The 25,433-nt window shown below is 36.4% G+C and overlaps 1 protein-coding gene across 1 annotated transcript in view; it reads left to right on the top strand.

Annotated features, from left to right (window-relative positions):
- LOC150100522 (NADPH-dependent quinone oxidoreductase VAT1-like) overlaps nucleotides 1-25,433 on the top strand; it is a 109,836-nt gene that overhangs the window by 15,478 nt on the left and 68,925 nt on the right. The window contains exons 2-3 of the mRNA XM_090402949.1: nucleotides 2,141-2,424; nucleotides 21,140-21,350. Of these exons, the coding sequence (XP_090259075.1) occupies nucleotides 2,152-2,424; nucleotides 21,140-21,350 (484 nt within the window). The 5' untranslated portion in view covers nucleotides 2,141-2,151. The remainder of the gene's footprint in view (nucleotides 1-2,140; nucleotides 2,425-21,139; nucleotides 21,351-25,433) is intronic.

The raw sequence follows: 25,433 nt of genomic DNA, 5'->3' as shown, positions 1-25,433 counted from the left end.
TGCCATTCATTCTATATTATCATATCTGGATTAAACAATCGCCCACTTCCCTCTCGCACTTTTTCTGCTGCACAGTTCTTTACAATAACCTGAAATCTCTTGCCACCTGATTTACATTACTTGTGAGATAATTTGTACCATCTGTCACTTTCATATCATCCACGTTCTCACCTTGCTTTATGGCCATAGATATTCTCTCTATTGATCCTTCAGGCAAGCACTCTAATATTCTATTCTGCATACCATGATGAATCATTGAATCTTTATACATCACTCTCTTTATGGATCCATTCATTCTTTGTTTACCTGTATCCCTCACTTTCTCCTCCAAAATGCTCCCTCCTTGTTCTCCAACTTAACCTTTCTTTCATCTTTTTCCCTTGCTCCTGTACTCTCTTGACCTTCTCTCGTTCTCTCTCTGTCTTCTCTTGATTCCCATAACTTTCTGCCACACATCATTCAGCTTTTCAAGTCTTCTAATTTTTCCCATGATTCAACTCATTTTTCATACTTATTCACTTCTTTTCTCAATACCTCTAATCCTTCTCCAAGCATCCTACCCCTACTTAAAGTTCACTGACACATTCGGTATTCAGATCTTCTATGTATGTTTATTTTTTGAATTTGAGTTCTTTGTAAAATACCATTTTATTACTTTTGTTATTACTTTTTTTTTTAATGTCACTTCCATCCATGAAAAGTTGTGAACTTATAGAATTAGCACCATAGGCATGCTAAGGGTTAAAATAATCTCTGGAAATCCTAATTTAGGATTTCCAGAGCAAACATAGAATTTTTTTTTTTTTTTCAGGCTACTTCAGGCCTCCATTAAGAAAGGTCATGGTCTTACACCAGGTGATGAAAATTATATACCACTTAAAAACATTCATAAAGATGATATTCACTCCCACTAAGTCATTAAATTGCATGTTGTTAAGTACTTTGCACCATATTTACAAGTTCTTTATTATATTGTATCTAAACATAAACCATCAATTTTAACAATTTTAAAGTGGAAAATGGTTTCTTGGTGTGTGTGTGGGGGGGTGGGGACTGCTTCCTTCTTTTAAAATGCAGCTGTTACTATTAATAGTATTTAAATCATTGAAAAAAGAAAGATAACATAACTTTTTTTTTTGTTATTTTTCTTTTTTTTTTCCCCCTCTCTGAAGACAGATATCGCATTCAATAGAACTGTGGAAAATAGTGCCTTTCATCTTGCTGTTTCTCCCACCCCTCCATATAAATTGTGTGGAATTCTCTGGAAAAATGTATGTAGCATTTACTGTATGATGTATAGTTTTTTTCCCTCCTATATTTCTTAAGTTGGGGATAATCAGGACATCCTGACAATAATTAATTATCTCTCAAGTAATGTTAGTAGTAATTGAAAGTAATGTCAATAGTAAAATAAATCCACTAACACTTTTTATTCCTAAAGGGAGCTAGCAGCAGAACACTTTAGCTTAAACTAACTTCTGGAAATAAATTGGTGGTTCAGCAGGTCTCTACCCTTAGTCATAGATAGTAACTATTCATGACTGTTGATGATTTCAAGTGAGAGTACAGTACACTGCCACCATCCAGTATTTCTAAATACCAACTGGTTTATTATCAAAAATAGTGTAAATTCTATAGTCGATTTTTATGAGAAGGATTAAAAATCTAAGTTTTCAGTAGGAAAACATTATATGCATGTGCCAAAGATCTGATCACAGTATATCAATAAGTTACTTTACGTATAAGGAGAAAGAACCTTGATACTGGGTGATAAGGTTTTTCTTTTTTTTTTTATCCCTTGTTTGTAGATACTTGCTTGTTCCATCAACATGGACATGCTCATGTCCCTATAGCACAGAATACTGAAGGATCATTTTACAACCACTGAAAAGCAGACATCTGCACTTCTGTGCTACCATGAAACATTTCTTGTCTCCAAAATTCTTCTAATTGTGTTTTGTACAGAATTAGATTTTGGCTTGAATGTCTTTTAAAATTATGGCATTCATTCTGTTAAATTATTATAGAATTAAATGTATTTTCTTTTGTTTCAGGAAACAATCAGTGTAACTAATGCTACACTGATTACAGAAAAATATTTATTAATTTAATTTATTTTATTTATTTATTTTTACCTTAGTAATTTTGAAGATGTCAGCTAAAACTTCTCAAAAGGAGAAAATTAAGTGCATAACACTTGTGGAACATGGTGGATATGATAAAATGGTAATTCAAGAAAAGCCATATCCTTATCTAGAAACAGGAAAAGTGATAGTAGCAGTTAAAGCATGTGGAGTAAATTTCTGTGATTCTATTGCTCGACAGGGCCTGTATACATTTGAAAGATGCACTCCACCATTTATAATGGGAATAGAGTGTTCTGGGGTAATTGATAAAATAGGAGAAGGTGTAGAAGCATTTCAGGTATATTTCATATGAGAAATTTAAATGATCAGATTATTGTTATATTGTATCATTATTGCTGGAATTTTGTTGTTGATTTTTCAATGGATAGGTATCACCATATTTATTATTAGGACTTGAGTAGCATATCACCGTATTACAAACTCCCAAAATGCAGAGAATACATACTATTCGCATTCAATTAAAGTGCTAGGGAGTCCTGCAAAAAATCTAAATGGCAGTCTGAATATCTGTGTTGCCCACTGAAAATTCACTGTCAAGAAGTTTAAATATTATTGTATAAGAAAACATGTAAACAATGAACAATTATTTATTGTTAACTTAAACATAAAATATTTCAGAAAGAATAATTCAGTATACCTTCAGTGACATAAAGACTCTGTGATGGTTTGAAACAAGGTTAAAAACATAGTAGTCTTACTGTTTGAAGGTTGCATACTCTGTTGGTGAAGTTATACTAGTGGAAGCAAAGGATCTTGTGATGATAGCCAATAAAACTGGTCACCAGTATTAAAGGGGGATAAAGTAACCTTGGAAAGGGTACAGAGGCTGATGACAAAAATGATATCAGGACCATACAGTATTGGTTATGAGGATAGACTGAGGACATATAAACTACAGAGTTTGGATACAGATAGAAGATGAAGGGCTGACATGATTGAGACATTTTAATTATTGAGAGGTTGACAGGATTAATACTGGAGAGATTTTTCTTAGAGTGGAATAAAAGTAAGGCCATCCCTAGAAGACATGAAAGGAAGTGGTGAGTAAGAAGATGAGAAGCAGTGTTTTTGCATGGAGAGTAGCTGGTTCGTGGAATGCCATCAACTGAACAGATTTAAGGAGTGCTATGATACTGTGGTATTTAAGATGGACCACTCGTGATGAATCTAGTGACTCTGTGGAGGTCTTGAATAATAATAGTATAAGCTGACAAAGGTTCAAGCCAAGTATAGCATGTCAAATGATGGACCTAAAACTGGATTTCTTTCAAGTCGCATAACTGATTGTGCATAACGTAAATAGCACTTATGTATAAAAGAATAAACTAATAGTCTAAGGATCAGAATTTCTCACACTTAAAGTATGAACAAACCATTATTTGTAATTAAAATTCAGACAGTATAATAAGGACGTCAAAGCTAAACATAACATGCTTAAAAACTGCTCAATGTCTTTTCACAAGATTCTATGTGCTGTCCTATGCTGAGGAAGATTGGATGTGCATTCACCATAAAAGATAGTTGGGTATTCACTAATCCTATTCTCATTGGAGTAGCTACTTTGACCAGAATAAGAGAGCTGATGTTCACAGGGAATCTTGGTAATGATAGACCATTACCTCTTTAGAGAAAGAGGTAATGGTCTATTCTTCACCATAATAATGGACATTATTATGGTGAAGAACATTCAAATAATAACACTCAGAAATGTATGATATTTAAATTCTTCTCTCAACCGAGTGGCCCAGAAGTCACGAAGGCATTTAAACATTTAATAACATTTTTATTTATTAATTATTTTTATTCTTTTTTTTTTTGTTATAATGAAATACAGATCATAGCAATGTTTTTTAGTTATGAAAAACCACATCATGTAAATGCCTTCAATTTTTAGCTTCACTAAGATGGGCCCTTTTTACCACATGTTTCATGACAACTTCTAATGTTTCTGGCTCCAGTACCCTAATTTTTGCATGAATGTTTTCCTTCAGCTGTTGGATTACCTAGGGCTTGTTCACATAAATCTTTTCCTTTAGGTTATATCCATAAGAAGAAGTCAGGACTGTCAGATCTGGAGAACACGATGGCCAATTATAACTACTTGCAGATCTTCATAAAATTGTTTCTTATCAAAAATGGGCCTTAGGAGTTGCATTGTGGCTCTAGTGGTGTGGGCAGTGGCTCCATCTTGCTGAAACCACATCTTGGGTCTGTCCTCTACTGCGGGACATACACAATTTTCAATCATGGCCTGATATCACTCCACAGTGACCATCACTGCATTACTGTCGTCATCTTGAAAGAAGTAAGGTTTGATAATTCCCTGTGACGTTGCACTGCACCAGACCATGCACTTGGGGGCAGGGCTGTATTTATGCACAGGTGCATGAGGCCCTTCCCCAAAAATAAAGGGTAGAGCCTCAATGGGGTCCAATTTAAGGGCACCAAACAAGGAGGGAGGGAGGAGCCCTGGAGTACTCTAGCACTCAGGTCCTGCCCACCTCAGGAAAGTAAGTACGGTCCTGCTTGAGGGGATGCAATTCATGCTGGTGAACAACCCGTGGATTCTCTGAACCCCAAATCCTGCATTTCTGCTTGTTTGAGAAACCATCGCAGTGAAAGTGAGCAGCATTGGACATAATCAGATGGTGGATAAAGTCGTTTCCTTCCCTAGCCAGTTGTTGAAAGTGGACTGCAAAATTTACTTTTGTGATTAATTTCCCAAATGTTCCTTACAGTACTGAAAAATAAATAAAATGAAAAAATTAATAATCAAAAAAGTTATTCACATTTTAAACTCTTTCGTGAATTATGGCCCACCCTGTGCTACCAGAAGGCCTGTAATTTGTCGATGATGCAGTTGCATTCTTTTTTCTGTATTGGGACTGACAGTAAGGAGTTACTCTTGCAAAGTTGTATAACTAGAACCGTTGATGTGAGCTTGATAAGTAATGTTTTTATGAGACACCACATTTTGGTGAAGGATAACTGAGATGAGTTTCTTTGTGTGTATCTGTCTGTAAAAGAACTTATCTTTGGTAGATAGAAACCTATGTGATATTGTGGATATTATAGTGGCCATTTTTATTCTGTGGATTGACAGAATTTACAGTTTCAGAGAGTTTTAAAATTAATTGCATCTTGTTTTCCGATTGCCCAATTTCTGATTTTTATTATTATTATTTTTTATTTCCATTTTAATGCTCAAGGTGTGTACTTTTTGATTTCTTATTTGCATTTTCACTTAAAACAGCAGCCACCTGCTTTAGGTTTAGAGTACTATTTTTTTCCAATTTTGAACTCCACACACACAATCCAAAACTATTTTGTGTGTGTGTGTGTTTCATTTATACATGTAATGAAATATGTATATCCTCTTTAGTCATCTTGATTGAAAAAACTATCTCGTAGTTTGCAAAAAAAAAACTAAAAATGCTGAAAATCATTAGCATATTTTTCAATATGCTAATGAAGTTATATTCATAGCAATAGTCTTCAAAGTCAGCTATAAATGGCTGACTTTGAAGACTAAAAAAAATTATGTGGGGGAGACCAAATTAAAAATTGAAATTTTTACAAGTGACATTCTTGAGAGGTGGCTATAAAGCAAAATTCATCCCATTCTGCTCAAATCGTCCCTTCAGCCTAGAAAGCGTTTTGAAAATAAAAGAGAATTGTAATTTTTTTTTGTTGTTGTTGCATCTTTCAGTATAGCCAATTTTATCACACCTACCTCTATCAAGATCATTTATTTTATTTTATAACATTAACAGAAAGTATTTTTTGCTCTCCCATTTGCTACTGTCATGTGGCACATGTGATCAGCATTCATTATGGTAAAATTAATGGACATTTTCTCTAAACCTGATACATAAACTGAAATTCCCTGCATCCTTCAACAGTGGCGGGTGGAAGTGGGGCTATAACCCCGACCTCATGTTTGTTAGCTCAAAAATATCCAACACTTGTGTTAGAAAGTTTTAAATCTCATTTCACATGTTCAACATAGACCTATAATGCTTCAGTTCAATCCAGCCATTATGCCTAACACAGTCCCTTACAGATGATTTAATTTCAACAAAGCTAATTGAATGAGTTTCATGGAAGATCTTGACTGCTCCATAGAGCCAGTCCCTCCAAATCCTTGAGAGTATCCCCAATTCATAAAAATTCTGAGGAAAATCTCCACCAAGCACATCCCCTGAGGATGCCACACCAACTACATTCCAGGCCTTTCCAATGATATATAAGCACAGTATGCTAATTACAACTTTACAACACCAACCCCCTTCTCAAAGGAGACTATCCATGCATGAGAAAAATTTATGCTCCAAGATGGCAAAGGAAAGGTGTTTCTCATGGAAAAAAGAAAAAGAAGCCCTTGACATGCCTCATGGTAGCATGGAACTTTATCAACAGAATTAGGAAGGATTTCACTAAGCCAAATGAGCATCCACAGGTAACAGCTAATCAAATTGCTGCTGCTGAATGGAAAATTCTCTAAAAAGTACCCCAAAAAAAGAAGATATTTAGAACCTCAGTAGGAACAAAATATGACTTAACTCAGATATCATGATCACTGAACTCAATGCTGCTATAAACTTATTAAAACCTAGAAAATCTGCAGGCCTTGATGATATCTGTAATGAACAAAATAAACATTTTGGATCCAGGACTAAAGAGTGGTTATTAAAACTATACAACACTTGCCTCAGAACCCTAAGAATACCTACTATCTGGAGGCATGCTAAAGTGGTGACCTTTCTGAAACCTGGGAGAACTCCAACTGAAGCAAATAATTACAGACCTATATCACTATTTATCAACCTCTTTAAACTCAAGTTTAAACTTATTGTTGAGCAGGCTGGTTTTAGGCCAGGCAAATTCTGTACATCACAAATTCTCAACCTCACTCAATATATAGAAAATGATCATGAGCAAAAACGAGCCACAGGAGCAATCTTTGTAGACCTAACTGCAGCATACGATACCATAAACCATCTCACACTCCAAAATAAAATATATGGAATAACTAGAGACTATCACTTTGTCCTCTCTTCTTCAATCACCTTGCACAAAAGAGGACCTTATATCCTGCACAGAAAGAGCAGTTGATTGCGCAAGATACTGGAGGAGCATCTGACCATGTTTATTGTACATAACTTATGTATAGTTTCTTTTTCCTTCATGTTTTACTTATTATTCACTGTATAATTTACCTATGAAATTTAAGCTGTTCTCACTTGTGATGTATCCTAATTTGTTGTAAATAATGTTGCACCAATTACTTACTACTATACCACTTGTGTTTGGATACACAATAAATAATGGACATTACTATGTCCATTATTTATTAATGGACATTAATCATGGACATTACTATGTCCATTATTTATTTTGTATCCAAATTATATATATGATGATATATAATCCAAATGTATCCAGATGTATCCAAATTATTTATATATATGATGATAAGAGTAATCTTTAATTTCTTAATGTTTCAACCTTCATTCAACCTGCGATTGGAAGATACTTATGTTTGACACTCGCCAACCAAAGAAATCTTGATATGGGATCTTTCAGTTAAAGGCAAGTTAGCCAATCTCATATGGAGGTAGTAGGGTTTTTTCCTCCCTGAAAATTTGGGTTTTTTCATTCCGCATACAGACACATCAGCTATGATAACACATAAAATTTACAAACAAAAAATATTGCTGGTGATGGGCAGTAGATGGCATTGATGGTAGTAGTTTTGTTGTGTGTAGTTGGTGAATTAAGGGATACAGTGAGATGTGTGTAGTGGAGTAGCGTAGAGTGCCCCTCCCTCCCACTATGAGCCCTTGAATTCCTTGAAGGTGTCACATAATAATATTAAGATCATCATCTAGAGTACGTACATGCAGAGGGAAAGAAAAAAGTTGCATTGCAATTTGAACAGTGCCAAAGTATCACTAATTTGGTGAGCTATTATTTTACTAGCCTGACCTCTACTGGAGGGGTGAACTACATCAAAGCTATAATCCTGTTTTAGATGGCCAGAGATCAAATTCTTATTAACCTTTAATGATACAGCATTAGTCGTGGCTTAATCAGTATTTAATTATTATTAATAATAACAATTAATCCTTATTTAAAATAAAGGCTGGACTGAGGGAATATAAGCACAGTATGTATATTGTTTTAGTGTTTTATTAGCAAATTATGACCATGGTCCTGGAGTACTAAAGTCCTAATTATTAGTTATTACTTAGAACAAAAGTAACTATAGAATCGCACGTTATACCACAGTAAAAATTAAACTTATATATATATTTTGTCTTGCATATCGTAAGATATCATTAGCACACACACACAGCGAACAGCAATAAATAAATTGAATAAAAAAACAATAGGATGCATTAAACCTTGAATCCCTCTATGTATGCAGTTGTGGCTTCGTGGGTTACAATTATTAGGCTGAAAATAAAATAAATTAGTTAAAAATAAAAGAGATTACAAATTTATTTAATATAGTTGAGGATAACAATTTCCCACATCTTTGTTTGGTCAAAATCATGGCTAAAGATCATTAAAATCATTCAATGATATCTCAAAACAATATAATATGATAATATCTAAAGAAAAAACAAAAATGATGGCATTCAAAGGAGAAAAACCAATGAGAAGTAAAATAGTGATAGATAATAAAATATTAGAACTAGTAAATACTTTCAAATACTTGATGTGATTTATTGCATGAAGAAGAAAAAGACATAGACACTAAAATATCAAACTTTGTCAAAGTAAATGGCATCATAAATAATATTTTTAAGCCATCCATTAGTACAAAAATACACTAGAATCAGACTGTATAATGTCTTGTCAAAACCGACTCTACTATACGGAAGCGAAACATGGACTATAAAAAGGAAAGATGAAAAATGAATTCAAACAGCAAAAATGAAACTTCTCAGAAAAACAGCTGGATATACCAATTGGGACCATTAAACAAATGAAGAAATTTTACAATCCCTGAATATAAAACCAATTAATTACTACATAAGACAGTATAAACAAGAATGGATAGAACCTTTAAATCGAATGGACAACAGCAGACTACCGAAAATATTATATAAATATAAAATAAGTGAAAAAAGAAGAATTGGAAGAGACCAAGAAAGAGATGGCATGAGACCGGAACAGGCCATCTGGCCTAAAATCCATGTTAGGAAGAAGAAGAAAATGGACCTTACATCAGGTATCCTTGTAGATAAATTTATACGTTAGTTATGTCTTTTAAATTTTTCAGGAAATAACAACATATACTGAAATATTAATTGAAAAACTTTAATCAATATGGCCAAACAGGCAGGACAGCTAATATCAGGATATCTGAACACAAAGAGACTACATCTGGTTTCACCAATACAGCCACCACAGAATATGCTGGAAGAAAGCCACTTTATTACACCACAGCAAATCTAAGTATGAAAGATTATTCCTGGAATCAGTCTCAGCTCTAAAAGAAAACTTTCCAAACCTCAACAAATTTGGATGCATGAGACTTCCCCAAATTTGGGAAGCTTGCATTCTAAGATCTGCGCAACAGCCAAGACATCCCAATTTAGCCTGCTAGAGGGCACCTTCAGGACTCAAGGACCGACTTCAGTTGCGTTCTTCAGCCTCATTTGCTCGTTGCCTGCGTGCACATATCATAGTTTTGTGATCCCAGAAGATGGCAATGTAGCATAACTGATATATAGGAAGGTATTGATTAAAGTTTTGTAATTAATATTTTAGTATACATTGTCATTTCCTGAAAAATTTAAAGCTAGCTACATCAGGTATCATGAGACTGAACAATCTGGCCTTGCTGAACATGCCATTTTCTAAGCATAGTCCTCTGGAATAAGACAAAAATCCTTCATAATAGCTGATTTCTAATGAAGCATCTTTATAAGGAATTTGTGAAATGTTACTCCATTTCGAAACTTAAATGGATCTGATGGTTTTTGTTTCTCCTTTATGAGAGATGGCAATTTTTCAATGTGCTAACCTATCCTAATTGCTAAAATTGTACTGAAAATATATTATGCTGAGGCGAAATTTTTGCATTGATTGAGTTTATTTGCCCAAAATAGTTGGAATAAGTGAAACATAGTTCGATGAGAATAATATGGGCAAGCGATTAGTGTATCCAGCTGAAAGGCTGTGGGTCGAATCCTGCCATTGGCATGGATGTTTGTGATTGTCTGTGTTAGTGCTAGTGATGGGCAGTAGATGGCATTGGTGTAGTTAGTGGAGACAGAGTTGTAGAGTAGGTGCCTTCCCTAGATAAGTCTTTGGACTCCCTGGAGGTGTCAAGTGATGATAATAATATAGAGACATATCCCAATCATGTTTTTTTTCCAGCCTAGTTGGCTGAGTGGTTAGCATATCAGCTCTCCAGCCAAAAGGCTACAGATTCGAATCCCTCCGTGGGTATGGATGTTTGTGATTGTTTGTGAAAATACTAATGCTGGTGGTTGGCAGCAGATGGTGTAGTTGCGGTTTGTTGTAGTTGGTAGATTGAGTGGTGCAGAGAATTGTTGAGTAGGCACCCCTCCCTTGATGAGTCTGGATATTTCCTGGAGGTATCACATAATAATAATATCTTGATGTGAATAGAAATGGAAGAATATGATGTTTTCATAAGGACAGGAAGGGAAAGAAGGGAGTAAGGAAAGTGTGCTGCTGATGATAGCTGGGAAATTATGTCCACAAAAGGTTGAGATAAAGGTGGAAAATGTGGCAGTAGTTTTGAAGCAGTATGATATGAGGTGGAGGGTCATAGAATGAGATATTTGGTTGGGTTTTGCTGCAGGCTAGGGAATGTCGAGGGTGGAGACAAAGAAATGTGTAGGCAACTTGATTTAGCGAACAAGTAAAGGCGTTCATTTTGGGTGATTTCAATTATGCCAGTATTGATTGGAATGAAGAGAATGAATTTCTCAAGTTTGTAAGGGACAACAATCTTAGGCAATATGTAATGGAGAGTACATGAAGGGTTAAGAGTCTTAATCTGGTTATATAATCAGAGGATGCGATTGTGAACGGAGTAGCTAATCTTGCCCCAGTTGGTGAGAGTGACCATGAAGTGATCATATAGGTTGTAGCCAGTCATATGGGAACTCCTGTAAAGAATTGAACATATGCAAAACTACAAGGCAGGTGATTATGAAAAGTCTAGAAGCTATAGCATGGAAAGGAAATGGATTGCTTGGGCATTAATCAAGAGCTATTTATCAGCAGCAGTGTCTGAGTGTATTCCAAAGGTGAAAGGGCTAAATAAGACAAGAGTAAAATGGATAATGAAGAGGTTAAGCATGGAAGCAATACAAGATGCATGTTGGTAATAATTAACTGTATGAAGAGTACAAATAGCAGACCAGGAAGGTGACTCAGTTGGTAAAGACAGTAAAAGTGCAGTATGAAAAGAAATCAACTGAGTAAAATCATAGTGAGTTTTTTTTTTGATATGTGGCAAGTAGAAGAAAGAAATGACTATGGATGAATGATGTTAGTTGATGATACTAGCAGATTGGTAACCAATGCAGAGGATATAGTTGAAGTATTCAATGAGCAGCTTATCAGTGTATTTCATCCTCATGAAGGCAACATCATGAGAAGCTGGAGTGTAGAAGGGATGGTGGAGGAGGGACTGATGGTGAATGAGGAGGAGGTATATGAGGAATTAAGTGAACTTGATGATAATCAGGCAGTGGGCCTTGACAATATATTGCCTCATGCCTTGATGGAATGCTCTAGGGAATTAACAGCACCTCTGGCACACCTGTTTAACATGAGTCTTGCAACAGGACAAGTCCCCAATGAATGGAGTGTGAGAAAAATTCTTCCACTTCACCAGGGTGCGTGTGGGAGGGGGGAAGACTGATGCTACAAATTCTATGCCAATTTGTGTGTTTGGAGTTGTTAAGGTGAAATTGGCAAGGACTATGATTCAGAAATGGGTTGATAATGTCAGTAATCTTTGATGGTCATCATGGGTTTGTTAGGTCATGTAAGCAGTCTGCTTACATATCACAACATGGTGACAAATTCGCTGGATCAAGGAGATGCATATACAGTGGTATACCCAAACTTTTCAAAGGCCTCTGATAGACTTCCACATGACAAGCTGGTAGCTAAATTGAAACAGATGGGATTAGATAATAGACTAGTGAGCTGGAGAGTTGATTGACTGTCAGATAAAACAAGAATATAGGATGTTTCTTGGCATTTTTAATTTACTTTATAACCAAGTGAAGAAACTATCTACACGTATCAACAGGTTGTGTATGAAGGAGTGGTATTCCAAAAAAGGAAGGTCGCTATGGAGTGACCTTCCTCTTGCTGGAGGATCTCCATAGACTGTGTGAGTGGGAAAGGGAGTGGATCTATCAGTTTAATGTTGCAAAGTGCAAGGTCTTGAAATATGGTAGGCAAGGTTGGGATGCAGAGTTTACAATTAATGAAAAAAGTTTGAATGTTGAAGAAATGAGAGATCTAAGAGTGATGGACAAAGCCTTGAAATTTAAAGGTCAAATTTCTAAAATTATAAGAACATTACAATGTATTATGGCACTAATGAGAAAGGACATGCAGAAGCAAAGAGGTTATGGTTCCCTCCTATAAGGCTCTGATCATGTCACATATGAATTATTCTGCATAGATTGGTCACCTGGTTTTCAACGGAAATGAGGATATTGGAGAGGATCCAGAGGTTTACTGTGTCAGGTCTATGGTATGTCAGATATGAGAGTGATTGAATGAAAACAAGTTGCAGACCTTCAAAATGGAAGGAGAGGGGATATGATTGAAACATAAGTTGGTGAGGGGTTGTTACTAGATTAATGTGGAGATATTTCATAGAGTAGAGAGAGAGAGAGACAAAGGTAGAACAAGAGGCCATCTCTGGAAGCTGTATAAGGAGGGCGTGAACAGGGGAGTGAAAAGATTCTTTGCATGGAGAGTGATTGGTGAGTGGAATGCATTGCTTGAGAGTGTGGTGAATACAGAAACTGTGAATGGGTTTAAGGCACAGTTCGATGATATTTTTACATAAGAATATGGATCTCTCTCTCTCTCTCTCTCTCTTGATTCCATGCAAATCAGATGTTAATAATGCTAAAATACTATTGTTGTATACAGTTGTAGGATTAAGTAGCAGAGATGGGAAATTATGTAGTTGGAGGATTAAGTAGTAGGAGAAACAGTGAAATGTGTGTAGTGGGAGAATGGTGTACCCTCCCTCAACAAGTCCTTGGGGATGTGACGTAATAATAATAATAAATGATAATGCTATTCCATTTCTGTACTGAAGATGCCTTTGACACACTTCAGTCAAAATTTTGTCATTAAGGATCAAATCTTTTAATAAGTCTTTAATCTTTTATTTTTGATGTTTTTAACTTCTTTGGCATAGCCTTTCAAAATTGGGTAATGAAAGGCAACATCATACACTCCCTGTATGATAGAGCTGTTCACTTTTTTTTTTATCCCATGGTATTATTATACCAGATCATACAGGTTAAATTCATGTATTTTATATAATTTATATAACACCTTTTCTGGATTGTTATAAAGTTCACATTTAGAAATATTCATACAATTTAGTAAATGCATTGCCGATGCTTCCTTGATGTTACAGATTTTGCAGATGGGGAAGACTTTTTATGCCATTGCTAAACTTGATTGGTCTTGTGTGGCCGGTCTTGAGGTAGGAATTCATGGTAGTGGCACAGCAATTAAACTTGGAGTTGATGGTAGCTCCTGGTTTTTCGACTGAATACCAGTGGAGAGTCATGTCCTGGAGAATCGTTCTTTTTATGTTTTCTTTTTGAGTGGTTTTAAAAAGATCGAAATCTGTGGTATCACTTGATGTTGCAGCCATTTTTGCTACTTCATCTACAGTTTCATTTCCCTTTAATCCCACATGGGATGGAATCCATTGGAAAATTATCTCAGAATCCTTATGTAGTTTATGTTTTTTGCTGTGTCTCTAAGTATTTCTTGATGGCTGGTGTAGCAGTTCTTGCTAGCTTGAAGAACTGCTAAGGAATCTGTGAAAAATATAAATTTCTTTGGGTTTTGTTTATCCAAATGTTGCAGTTCTATGTTAATAGCTATTAATTCTGTATGGTGTGAGTTGCATCCTGTACTGTTAGTTGTTTTTAGTTCTATATTTTGAGAGCCATAGATGAGTACACCACTCCCAGAATTGCCATTTGGATTTTTGGAGCCATCTGTGTAGATCTTAATTGAGTCAGGTCCATAATCCATTATTTTTGAAAGAACTAATGATCTCAAGATTTCAGGGTTTTCTAGGCTTTTTTTCTCATGCTTCCCTATTTCAAAATTAATAACTATATTTTTCCTGTCTTGATTTGGAGGAAATGCTGGATAGTTGGCTATTTTATTTGGACAATCCAAGGGAATTTTATTTTCCGTGATTTCATGCATTGTTGATTTTTTCTTTATTCTGTTTGTTGGTTGCCAATTTTTAAAAAAGTTCACTTGTTCTATGACGTGCAAGGTTGGCTCTTTTTTTTCCTACAAATTTAGTAAAATTTTCTTGCCACCTAATTTTTAAAGGAACAAGGTTGGATTCGAATTCTGCTATTTTTCCAAGAGTTGTATTTCTTAGTTCACATATGATTCTAGCTGCATTTTTCTGAATTTTTATAAGCTTGTCTAAACTGGTTTGTGATGGTTGCATCCAGATAGGCAAAGCATATTCCATTATGGGTTGGATAATAGAGATGTATGTGACTTTTAAGGCTTTAGCATCCGCTCCCCACTCTTTACCTGAGATACTTTCATGATATTTAGTCTTCTTTTTGCTCTGAATGCAACATTAGTGATATGTTTATTGAAGCATAGTGATGGACAGAGAGTAACTCCAAGGTATTTTGGGTTTTCATTAAATGTAATTAGTTGACTGTTTAGCTTAATCTTTGGTCTCCATTTTTTGAGGTGATTATTAATAGTAAATACACAAATTTCTGATTTAGTAGGGTTTCTGGAGAGCTTCCAATTTTTAAGATTATTATTATTATGGGCAACTTCAAGGAGTTGACAGACTCATCGAGGGAGACCCTAACATCATGTCAAGAACAACTATTTGACATTCACACAGTATCTATCATGCTTCGCCTTGAACTCATTCACAGTCATGGCACCCACAACAGACTCTGGCAGCTTATTCCACTCATTTATCACTCTCCAAGTAAAAAACCTAGCTCTAACACCCTTGCTAACCACACTCTTGCCTAGCTTCCATGGATGGCCCCTAGTCCTCCCACCGCCAGTCCTATTCTGAACAATATCTTCTGAATTAATCTTATAGAAACCCTTCAGTAATTGAATATCTCAATCATATCGCCCCTTTTCTGCCTATCAACCAACTTCTGCAACCCACAGATCTTCAACCTGTTCTCATAAGGTTCATTCCATAGAACTGCTATCATCTTGGTCACTCGTCTCTGGATCCTCTCCACCTCCTTCCCATCAAGAAGAAACCCAGGTGCCCATATCTGGATACAGTAATCTAGATGGGATCTTATCAAGGCTCGCTACAGAGGAACAATAACCTGTTTGTCTCTGCTTGTTAAAGTATTTTTCAGCAACCAAGTGATTTGATAAGCTGAATTAGCGACTTTTGCAATGTGTCCCCTAAACTTCAACTCCCTATCCACCAACACTCCCAAATCCCTGGCCTCGTCAATCTCCTGGAGTACAGTTCCACCAATGTGATATACTGCTGCTAATCTTTTCACTCCAAAATTCATAACCTTACACTTTGCCAAATTAAATTGACATCCATTCTCCTTAGCCCAGTCCTCCAAACTATCCAAATCATCCTGCAAAATTTTGACATCCTGTGCACTCACTATTGCTCTACCTAACTTTGCATCATCAGCAAACAAATGAACACTTCCTCTCAGATCCTTTCCTATATCGTTAATGAACAAATTGAACAGTATTGGTCCAAGAACAGAACCCTACAGCACACCACTAGTCACAAGCCGTCTTTTGGACTCTACTCCTGAATAAACCACTATCTGATCTCTCCATCAACCACCCTCCTATCCATTTTATCAACCCTATATCCATCCCCATATGCTGCAGTTTACTGATTAGAATAACATGTGGTATCCTGTTAAAGGCTTTAGCAAGGTCCAGTAGAATCACTGTAAACCCATTACCCTTATTCAGTTTGGCCCTCACTGTGTTATAAAACGTGAGCAAGTTACTGAGGCATGATCTACCCTTCACAAAACCATGCTGTCCCCCATACAGTATCCCATTTTCATCTATCTAATCCTGTATTTTCCTCTTTACAATATTTTGTCCCAGACCTTGACAACGATTCCTGATATGCTGATCGGTCAGTAATTTACAATAGCAGTCTTTGAACCTCCTTTATGCAGTGGAACTATTTCCCCCTCTTTCCACCCCCTCGGGACTAACCCAGACCTGAGACTCAAATTAAACAAAATGGTCAAGAGCACTGACAATTCTTTAGTCGCGTCACGTATAACACGAGCTGGTATATCATCCAATCGCATAGATGTATTGACATTGAGGTTTTGTAATAGACTATTTACCTTCACTTCATTCACCACAATTCCCGTATTGATTGCAGGAATGAATTGGTTCATTCGTTCCTGCAGTGTCACCACCTTTGCAGGTGGTGACATTACAGGAATCTCAAATTGCAAAGTGCTCCCTCAGTAATTCCACTATATCAACTGATTCGGTTACCTCCCTACCATCGGCATTCTTTAAAATCATTCTGCCATATACATTTTTTCTTTTACTTGCAACATATCGAAAAAACTGTTTGGGATTCTCTTTAGCATGCATGGCTAATATTCTTTCATAATCCGCTTCTGCTTTTCTTACCACACTCATTACCCTTCTAGCCTGCGCTGTATACCATCATGTACCTGCCAGTCACCTTTCTCCTTAAATTCCCTCCACAGTTGTTTCTTATTTTGCAGCTCAAGCTTAATGGTATTATTCATCCATTTAATCCCTACTTGATTTATTATTTGGACTGTAGGTATATAGTTAGCCATTGCCTCCTGCAAACACTTCTTAACTGCCTCCCATGCATTATCAACATCCAGCCCTTGCAGTTTTACGTGTCATGGCACTGTTACACCCTGATATCTTAAGAATGTAAAATTCTCAGTTATCATGGTGTAACATGAAGAGCAAATAAATTAAAAACCCTGCATGAAAGATAATAGATGAATTATTTAAGAGAAAAGGAAATATTCTTGCATCCAATAAAATATATAAAATATAAAGGTGTTTGTTGAAAGAAAAGGATTAGTCATAAGAAATGGTATGTGAGAGGCTAGAGATTAAATTCATAGAAAAATTTTGGAAAGGGGATTAAATTAGAGGCTAGCACAAGAAAAACAATAGACAATCGCTTAGAGTCAATTCCCAGATTGAGACTTCGTTACGGGCTCGCCGATCAAATGACATTTGGCAGAAAAACGCCAGCCTAATTGGTCGGTAAAGTCAAGTCAAGAAGGGGGGGGCGGAGAAAAGAAGTTAGAGAAGGTGCCGTTAGGAGAGAAGGTATAAAAGGGTTAGAACCCCCCCCCCAGGGGGACTCTTTTTGGATTTTGGTTTTGGTTCTGTTCCAGGAGAGTTCTTCGTGAGCTCTTTCGTATGGATTTCACGGTGTTTTCCTAAGTGGCGAGATAGGGGTTATATCTCCATCGTCACAACACGGAAATGAAAGAGAGCAGGATTTCGATTCCGTACTTCCTATGTATGAAGTGAGGAATGCCATATAGTCAAAGAAAAGAAAGCATATTCTTTGTTTCAACTCCAGTGTCAACTACGAGAAAGGGAAAAAAGTAAAGAAACCGTCCACGTCGCGAGTTGTACAGCCGTTATATAGATGATTCAAAGTGTGTCCTAAGTTACGAGAGGCTAAGACCGCATAAGCATAGTTCAATTCCAAAAGGAACGTAGGAGAAACGGATTATCGGAGAGGTTATACCAAGATAGTTCGATCAGAAAAGTAGAGGGGCCCATATGGAAAATTCAAGAAAGAAAGGTACTGTAAAATATATCTCGTGTTAACTAAGATTCGTCTGTATTAGTTATCATTATTCTAATACTGAACTGTTGAAGTGACCAAGAAAACAATACTAGGACTTTAGTATATGACAGAATATAATGAAAGTAAGCTTACTAATGTTAACATTATATGAGTAATTAAGTGTCCTGAGAATTTTGCATGTCTAATATATTGTATAAGAAAGTTTAAATGTCATAGTTATGTGTCAGTGCAGTAAATGGTTTAGTTTATCTACTTAAGTTTGGATAGTTAAATAGTGTGAATTAATCTTATATGTCCGTGTTGAATGTGTATGGCTGCATGATCGTAATACCCATTATAGGATCATAGCTTAATTCTTTATGATAAGCTAATGTCAGTTTGTAAATATTTAGTATAGCATTGAATTGAGTAATAACTAATATTTGAATTGTATCATGTTAAGGAATTTAATAAACCTTTTGTCCTATGATAAAACAGTTGTCTGAAATTGCTGTCCAATGCACCACTTGAAAAATTACAAACCTAATCAAGCGGGAAATTAATGTGTTAAGAAACGAGATAAAGTGTCACGACTGCAACATAGTTTCACTTTCAGACATATTTTAGTTCTTTCTCCTTGTTTTTGTATATAATATCTTAAACTAAATGTCCCAAAAGGCGCAGCATAATACAAATATTAGGGATACTAAGGGGAGAATTAACTTAAGTATTAGTAAAAATTTTGGTGATATCTCATGCGTAGTTGAACATAGATAAAGGGGAAATAACTAGATAGAATAAAAATCATAAATTGGGACACAACAGCACTGAACCAATCAAACTCCTAAGCTTGTCATACTTACCAGGCCGATAATTCCATATGTACCCTGTCTTAATTGTAAATTCCACACCTTTAGCCACCTTCAAGATGTTAAATAATTCATTTCGTTTAGTTATTTTACTGGCAAGTTCCTGGTGAGCTGTTCACTCTATTGTAGTAGAGTCAACTGCTTTAAATATATAAAATATATGATGAAGTAACTTCGTCATATATTTTATATATTTAAAGCAGTTGACTCTACTGCAATGTTGAATAATATGAATGAAAACAATACCATGATTTCTTAAATATAATAAATTACTTAACCCAATGGAAAAATGTTTCTGTACACCCTTTGTCCAAAAAGAAACCAAACTTTTGATAGAAAATAAAACAGGCTAATTATAATTATTCAAATCATTTATTTCAATCAATATACTCTCCCTCAGCTTCGATATAGCGTTTGGAAATGTCAATTAATTTATTAAATGAGTTTTTTTTATATCGGTTTTTTTGAGACACTGTTGAGGGTCATGGTTATTGCTGCTTGAATGTTTTCAATGGTGTCGTATTGCTTTCCTTTCATCAGCAAATGAAATCGGGGGAAGAGAAAGAAGTCACAGAGTGCTAAATCAGATGAATAAGGCAAGTGATCCAACACACAAACTTGGTTTTTGCTTAAAAACTGTCTCACAATGTTCGAACGATGATATGGTGCATTATCGTGCAAAAGTGACCAGCTGCCTGCAACACGATATTCATGTTGTACGCAACAAATTCTTGCTATCAATCACATCAAAACTTCGAGATAAAACTCGCCATTGATCATTTGGCCAGGCAGAATGAATTCTTTGTGGATAATGCCCTTGGAATCGTAGAAACAAATCAGCATTGTCTTCACTTTTGACTTCTCTCCAAGCAACTTTTTTTCGGATGCTCTTCTTCTGGTGGTCTCCACTCAGCACTCTACCGCTTTGTTTTGGGCTCATACTCAAAACACCACATTTTGTCACCAGTAAGGTGACAGAAGTTTGAGTCGGTTCGAGTGGTTTTAATGGTCCTTGCAGTGTTCAATTCGATACATTTTTTTGGTCGTCGGTCAACTTGTGGGGAACAAATCATGAATTCAATTTACGAAGGTCCAAACTCTCAGTCAAAATGTTGTGCACAGTTGATTTTGGAATCCCCAATTCATCTTCAATCAATCTCACGGACGATTTTGGGTTTTCTTTGATGAAATCACACACTTTTTGGATGTTAACTTCATTCAGTCCAGTTTTTGGATGGCCTGGCATTTTGTCGTTCTCAAGCGTCTCATGACCACTTTGAAATCACTTAAACCACTCGTAAACTTGAGTACGGGATAAGCATTCATCACTGTATGCTTTTTGAAGCATTTGATGCATTTCGGTAAAACTTTTATCAAGTTTAACACAAAAGTCAATTGCAGCTCTCTGTTTGAAACTCATTTTCCAACCATTCGTCAAAACACAGTCACTCTTGGCACTATAACTCTGCTTCTAATGAAACAAATGTCATAAACAGTTGACACAACACTTATGAAGGTTGCCACTTTCGACAACAGAAAGATACAATGGGTGGTGCAACTAGTTTCTTCTATTTTCGAAAAGTTTGGCTTCTTTTTTGGACAGAGGATGTAGTGTGTATATACTAACTTAACCAGATGCAGCCTCTTTAGGTAGTCTTTTCTCCTGATAAACAAATTCCAAACAGCTGCATTTTCACTTTCAATGTTGTATTAAAATTCAGTTGCTACACCATTTGCTATTGTCTTTTATCATTTTGTCTATTGTATATGGAATATATGCTAAAATATTACCAAACAGTTTTCTTAAATTCATTTTATCATCCAATTTAAATAGGCATTCATTAATTATTTTGTGTGTATAAATTGATAAATGAGTTTGTTCTGTGATCTTATTAAATAATCTTTCTGGACTTTAGTTTTACTACATAAGTGTTTTAGAAAAGTTGCTAACATAGTTTGCCATGATATCTAAGTTAAATATTTACTTGATTTTTATATACTGTTGATATCAGTAGTCTTTTAATTTTATGAAGGTTGGAGATCGAGTAATGTGTTGGAGTTTCAAGTATGGACTGTGGGCTGAATTTGTTTCAATCTCAGAAAAACAGTGCTATAAAATCCCAGATAATATGACATTTGAAGAAGCAGCAGCTTTTCCTATCAATTACTTAACTGCTTATTTTTCTTTGTTTGACTTTGGATATTTGCGACCTGGACAGAGTATCTTGATCCAGTCAGCTGCAGGTTAGTTAGTATGCTAAAACTATGTTTTATAGTATATATTTTTAATTACGCAACAGTTCACATCACTAGACAAGCACTAGTATATGGATATAGTCATTCCCCTTTTGATAGTTTGATAGTTTTGCAGTTTTTTCCTCTGTCAGTATTCACAAAATTATGAAATTAATTATTCCTAAGTATAAAGATTGATGTTGAAACTTGACCTGTGCTTGATTGTCATTCTCGTTGATTTCTAAAATATTACTGCCAGACATTTTCCTGATTCTGTATCTGCTTTAGTACTAAATTTTGTTTTGGAAAATTAATATTTTGACCCCAGTAATCACATATGAACTGAACTTCTTCCATTTTCCCTTATAAATGCTGTAAATTAAGTGATTTAGTTGTATTAAAACATTCATGGTAGTAGGAATCTTAATTGATCTGCATAAAATATGTTATCTTTCTTTCTGTTAGCTAATTATTACTTGTGTTATTGATGTGGTTTATGTTAGAACATTGCTTCTGTGTGAATGGAATAGATATTATACTAAGAAAATAAATTGTTTATCCTCTGCATATATAGGACACTTGTTTTAGTAATTAGATTCCCTTTTATAATATGGCGCCAATGCGACGTAAGATAATGGCGTCCAAAAATATGACACCATTGTACAAAAACTATAATGTGAGAGAGTTTGTCCAATGTGATGTGTGTGGGATGTATGCATTCCTGAATGAGGCTGGAATTTGGATTGAAAGTGATAGTGGTGGGAGAATGTGTAGAAAGTGTAAGCAAAGTGAGGAGTTGAAGTATGTGTCAGGTAGTGAGATAGTTATGGTTGAAGAAAGCCAAAATTGCCAGAATGTGAGTGAAAATAGTGGCTTGATAGAGAATTGCGATGTACAAGATGGCAATGAGAGCGGTGATCTAAGAAAGAGTGAAAGCAACCATACTGAGAGAGAAAATGGTTTAAATGATAAAAATAATGAGGAATTATTTGTAGGAAGTGAGATCGCTAGGTTGCGCGCAGTGATACAAAATGCGCAGCGGCAATTAGAGCACCTGCAAAACTCTTTCCAGAGTGACTCGGATAACGTAAAAAAACAGTGCAAGAATGTGAGAGTTTCTGAAAGGAAGGAAAGAGTGTTGTATGGTGACTCGTTATTAAGAGGGGTGATAGATGGCGGTGTAACTTACCGGGTGCGAAATTTAAGGATGTAAGTGAGAGTATTAGAGTGCAAAAACAGAGGGTGAAAGAATTAATAATTGTGGCGGGTACGAATGAATTGAAAGGTGATAAATTTTTTATGAGAGAGGACTTGAAAGTATTGTTAAAGGTAGCGAAAGAAAAGAGTGACAGAGTTAGAATGGTTAGTCTGTTGCTGCGGTATGACAGGAGTTTAGGAGGAGGGCCATAATTGCAAATGACATTAAGCGTAGGTTATGCAGACAGTGTGGTGTGGAATTCGTGGACGTGTGGAATGAGTTTGAAGGGCGAAAGGACTTATACAAGATGGATGGCCTGCATTTGAATGGACTTGGTGTGCGGAGACTGGAAAGAGTGTTGCTGAATGAAGTGAAAATGGATGTGCAAAACCAGGGAAACTAGAACTACCAAGGAGGGGGGGGGGGAACGGATATGCAGACATCAGTGAGACAGATGAGTGTAAGAATGTATATAATGTACCCTAGCCAGCACTAAGGACAAAAAATGGGAATGGGTCATTTAGAACAACGTATCAATATAGGGGTGGGACTAAGGGATCACTGCATTTCATGTATACTAATGCCAGGAGTATTAGGAACAAGAAGAATGAATTTTTGGCCTTGATTGGCTCTTCCTGGCCACAGGTTATTGGCATTAGTGAAACATGGCTGACGGAAGAAGATATAGTTAGTGGGATAGAATGTGTAGGTTATAGTGTGTTTAGGAAGGACAGAGAGAATAAAATGGGGGGAGGGGTATTGATGATAGCTGATGCACTGCAGCCAAGGAGAATTGAAGTTGTATCGCAGGATAGTGAAAGGAGTTCATTTGAGGCTATTTGGTGCGAGATTGAGACTGGCAGAATAAAATATACAGTTGGGTGCTGCTATAGACCAGTTGATGGAATAGATGGTGGAGATAGTATGCATAGGGAAATTGATGAAATGAGTGGAAGGAGGGTAATTATTATGGGGGATTTCAACTATGGTAACATTGATTGGAAGGAGGAGAGGACACATGTGAGGAAGGAAAAGGATTTTATTCAATTATTAAGGAATAACTATCTGAGACAGCATGTAATTGAAAATACTAGGGGTGTGAGAGTGCTTGACCTGGTAATAGCATCTGAGAATTTGACTGTAATGAATATGACCACATTGCCACCTATTTGTGAGAGTGATCATAAGGTCTTGACCTGGGAGGTGGCTAAAGGTGTGGAATTTTCGATTAAGACAGGGTATATGTGGAATTACCGTGCTGGCAAGTATGACAAGCTTAGGAAATTGCTTGGATCAGTGCCATGGCATGTACAACTGCAAGGGCTGGACGTCGATAGAACATGGGAAGTGGTCAAGGAGCATTTACAGGAGGTAATGGCTGATTGTATACCTAAGGTCCAAATAGTGAAATAAGTGGGGGTTAAATGGATGAATAACACCATTAAGCTTGAGCTGCAAAAAAAGAAACAACTGTGGAGGGAATTTAAAGAAAGGGGTGACCTGCAGGCACACGAACGGTATAAAGTGCAGGCCAGAAAGGTAACGAGTGTGGTAAAAAAAAAAAAGCAAAAGCGGATTATGAAAGGAAACTAGCTTTGCAAGCAAAAGAGAATCCAAAACAGTACTTTCAATATGCTGCAAGCAAGAAAAAAACTGTACATGGTAAAATGATTTTAAGGAATGACGATGGTAAGGAGGTCACTGAATCAGTCAATATAGTGGAGTTACTGAGCGCGCACTTTGCAAAAGCATATCATCCAGGTGGTGACATTGAAAAAATGAAGGAACCATTAGTTTATACGGGAATAGTGATGAATAAAGTGGAGGTGACTAGTCTATTACAGAACCTTAATGTGAACACATCTGTGGGATTGGATGGTATACCGGCACGGGTCTTGCGTGAAGCGGCTAAAGAATTATCAGTGCCCTTGACCATGTTGTTTAATCTGAGTCCCAGGTTTGGCTTAGTCCCGAAGGTGTGGAAAGAGGGGGAAAATAGTTTCACTGCATAAAGGAGGATCCAAGATTACAGTTGCAAATTACCGACCGATCAGCATATCAGGAGTCGTTGTCAAGGTCTTAGAGAAAGTAGTCAAGGGAAAAATACAGGAATGGATTGATGAAAACGAGATACGGTACAGGGGACAGCATGGCTTTGTGAAGGGTAGATCATGCTTCAGTAACTTGCTCAAGTTTTATAACAAGGTGACGGCTGAACTGGATAAGGGAAATGGGTTTACAGTGATACTGTTGGACCTGGCAAAGGCGTTTGACAGGATACCACATGGAATACTAATCCGTAAACTACAACATATGGGAATGGATATAGGGTTGGTGAGGTGGATAGGTGGTTGGTTGATGGAGAGATATCAAAGAGTAGTTTATTCAGGAGTAGAGTCCAAAAGATGGCCTGTGACTAGTGGCATGCCGCAGGGTTCTGTTCTTGGACCACTGCTGTTTAATCTGTTCGTTAACGATATAGGGAAGGATCTAAGTGGAACAATTCATTTGTTTGCTGATGATGCAAAGTTGGGTAGGGCAATAGTGAATGCAGAAGATGTCAAAGTCTTGCAGGATGACTTAGATAGATTGGAGTTCTGGGCTAAGGAGAATGGATGTCAATTTAATGTGACAAAATGTAAGGTTATGCATTTTGGGGTGAAAAGATTAGCAGCAGTATACCACATTGGTGGAACTGTACTCCGAGAGACTGATGAGGGCAGGGACTTGGGAGCGTTGGTGGATAGGGAGATGAAGTTTAGGGGGCACACTGCAAAAGTAGCTAAATCAGCTCATCAACTCACTTGGTTGTTGAAAAATACCTTGACGAGCAGAGACAAGCAAGTTATTGTACCTCTGTACCGAGCCTTGATAAGACCTCATCTCGACTACTG

This window comes from Typopeltis vanoorti, chromosome 13 (genome assembly GCF_054136105.1).
Source record: "Typopeltis vanoorti isolate ZY-2024b chromosome 13, IOZ_Tvanoo_1.0, whole genome shotgun sequence".
NCBI lineage: Eukaryota > Metazoa > Arthropoda > Arachnida > Uropygi > Thelyphonidae > Typopeltis > Typopeltis vanoorti.
The sequence above is the reverse complement of the archived record's forward strand: the minus strand, read 5'-3'. Positions and strand labels throughout refer to the sequence as shown.